General features: G+C 32.7%; 1 protein-coding gene across 1 annotated transcript; it reads right to left on the reverse strand.

Annotated features, from left to right (window-relative positions):
• Positions 1-708: 708 nt before the first annotated feature.
• Positions 709-1,264, reverse strand: LOC149569243 (low temperature-induced protein lt101.2-like). Its single transcript, XM_089817715.1, has 2 exons — positions 1,119-1,264; positions 709-1,019 (listed from the first exon to the last, which is right to left on the reverse strand). The coding sequence occupies exons 1-2, from the start codon at positions 1,197-1,199 to the stop codon at positions 939-941; spliced, it is 162 nt and encodes a 53-aa protein (XP_089673841.1). The 5' UTR covers positions 1,200-1,264; the 3' UTR covers positions 709-938.
• Positions 1,265-3,242: the final 1,978 nt, after the last annotated feature.

Below are 3,242 nucleotides of genomic sequence, written 5' to 3' on the forward strand. Positions count from 1 at the left end.
CAATAGAATGTCTATGGACATTCCCTTGAATGAAAGAAATGAAAGATCACAAAAAAAATAGTTCAACAAGATCTTATTTACAAAAGACAAATTTTAAACAAGATTCATAGACAAACAAACATAAATAACAGTCCAAGAGACCATTGGAAACAGGAGATCCAAAAACTTGCTCAAACAAATCTATAAAAGGGCCCAAATATTATAAGAATCATTGTCCATCCTACCAAGGAGTTATTCCCCAAAATCTCCGCTGCCATGAAAGAAACTTAGTTCTACTCAAAGAAATACTAACCCAAAAAAACTGAAAAAAGCCTAATAAATTGTGCAACATGACTTATTCACATTTTAATTTAATCTGATGTATAACTCCAAAAGGAAAATGAAAGCATCAATCTATAATATTACTACACACTGAAACTAAATTTTTCTTTATGCAAGAAACATATTTGCAATGTCAAACAAACATTTCTACAATTTAAGCAATCTCTGTAATGTATATGTCAATGCATGCTTTTGTTTCTGGTGATTAAGTCAATATTCAATATCCAATCATCTTTTGTAACTCAACCCACGACGAAATCTTTACTTGTACATTCCCCCTCATCGTGCAACATTTTGAAGGAAAACTATTTTATTGACTCTTGATTTAATCTCATTCTAATGACACACATACAAGCTCAAAATATTGTACTATGAGAGTCTGGAGTATGATTCAAATTCTACTGGATCTTCATTAATAAATGACAGGACAACAATATATATAGATCAGGAAAACACAATACATATCATATTCATGATCCACTACAATCTTGGTAGATTAAATTACAAATGATTTGTCAGATATATGTCCTCAAAATATCCCAAAATGAATGAACAAAATGGGCATTTCTACTGGTCAACATGACCAAAGAAGCTTATTTTTTCTTCCAATTATTTCATCAAACAAGAACATAGAGAGCATATATGATCCCCGGAATAAAGCCCAAAAGTGTGAGCAACAAATCAATCCAAAACTCCACCTGCAAATCCACAACAATTACCCACATAAATTCATGTACAAAGAGTGTGATTACAAGAGAAAAATGGAATCCCAAGAAATGAGAAAAGCAAAGACATACTCCGCAGCCATATCTCAGAAAAACTCCAAGCGGAGGGAGAAATATTGAGAGCAGCACCTCAACAAATGTTGCAGACCCCATGTTTTTCCTTCACCAATCTGTCTCTTTTTTTCACTGTAATTCCTTCACATGAAAATTGTTATCAAGGGAAGATAGATGTGGAATATGAATAGAGGAAGGTGGACAGCACACGTGGTGAAAAATGCATGAGACGTGGCAGTTGCAGACGCACAGTTTGACACGTACACAAGTTCATTGACTGTTCAGCCCAAGTTAACTCGAGTTGAAGGCCAACTTTTTTAAAGCTTTTAACTGCAGTGAACTGTCATCTTCATCGTTTGTGCTTTTTAATCACCCTGAGAAGATAAATTACAGAATTTGGTGAAATAAATTGGCACTTAAATTTGAATCGGGTATCCAGTTTTTAGTATCATCTGCCATTATTATTTTTTGAATTCGATAAAATAATACTTGCAAAAGTTTCAAACTTGTTAAACTAGCTTATATATATTTATTCAGATAATATCTATATTAAATATGTCAATCGATATCTTTCTGAGGTTTCTATAGTAATTAAAGGGTTAAAATGGAGAATTAGAGTTGTCAGCCACAAGTATTTAATTTTGAACTGCAGTTGTTACCCTAAGTAATATATGTCTAATTGTAGTCATCAACAAGTATTTATTTCCAAAGAAAGATCATTGGAAACTGTCAAACAGTAGTTGGTATTTATCGAAGAACAAGATCAATGGAAAAGTAAAATTGCACTTAGTATTTATCACCTAAGAAAGATAATTAGAAACTGTCAAACTGTAGTTGGTATTTATCACTTTGAGATCAATGTAAAAGTCAAATTGCAATTGTCATCAGCAAATATTTATTGCTGAATAACCATTGTATTTATGACAGAAAGATGAATTGAAAATTCAAACTGCAGTTGTCACTAGCAAGTATTTATGACTGAATAAACATGGAGACAAAAAATTTGATGAACCTTCTTCCACTATAGGGACACCTATCGGCATAATTATTAATTGTACCTTAACAAGGTGCAATGATTGTGTGGATTAAGAGATATGTTTTAAGGAATATTTTGTGGAATTTATAATACATAAATATAAAAAAAGAAAAGAAACAGTAATAAAGCATTTGGTATGGTCTAGTAGCATAAAAGCTAGCAAATCAACATATATGATAATTGTTACAATTATGTGTGAGTGAAATGATAGGTTTTTATTTTTTTAAATCGATTTGAAAAAGTTCTAAAATGACCTTTAAAATGATAGTATGGAAGAGAAATAAATATGAGCAGATTCAAAGTGAGAGTTGATTTGGAGCAAAATGTATTTGTAGTTGTAGTTGAACTAATACATGGAACAAATTTAATATGAGATGGGTATATTTCAATATTAATTAAATAAGAAAGAAGGAAAGTGTAAATTTCATAGTCACTTGTGTTTGACATAGGCTAATTGTATAATGAGAGAAATATGTAAACCAATAAGTATCTTTATCTTGAAGTGAAACTACTTTGAAAGATGGCTCGTAATACACTGGGTAGTGTCAATCTTGTAGAAGATGGTTGGTAATACACTAGTAGTGACCATCTTGTTATCATCTTGCTATTTGAGAAACCTGCAAAGAGGCAAATCTATAACTAATCTTAAAATTAATATTCGCAAACTACTTTTTTTTATTGTCAAACAAATAAAAAGAAGCGTAGAATAATAAAATGAAGCATATCTTAGAAGGAAACTTTTTTGATTATGTACTTTTTTGGTGAAAATATTGGAATTAGTGGGCTATTGTGTGTATCCAACACTTCGTCTAATTCGCCTTCTCTTCAGCTTTCTCTTCTTCATCTTCCTTTTTCATTTTCTCTTCCTCCAATCTCCTCCTCCTCATCTCCTCTCATCTCCTTCACCTAATTCTCTTTCTTCTTCCTTTCCTCCTCCTCCTTCTTCTTCTTCTTCTTCCCTTCCATCTCCTACATCCTCTTCTCCTTCTTTTTCATCTCCTCCTCCCTCTTCCCCCTCCTTCTCCTTCTCCTCCTCTTCATCTTCCTTTTCTTCTTCTTCTTCCACATCTTCCTCTCCATCAACCACCCCCCCCCCCCCCCCCCCC

This window comes from Cupressus sempervirens, chromosome 3 (genome assembly GCF_028749045.1).
Source record: "Cupressus sempervirens isolate cs-2001-9-10 chromosome 3, ASM2874904v1, whole genome shotgun sequence".
Taxonomy (NCBI): Eukaryota; Viridiplantae; Streptophyta; class Pinopsida; order Cupressales; family Cupressaceae; genus Cupressus; species Cupressus sempervirens.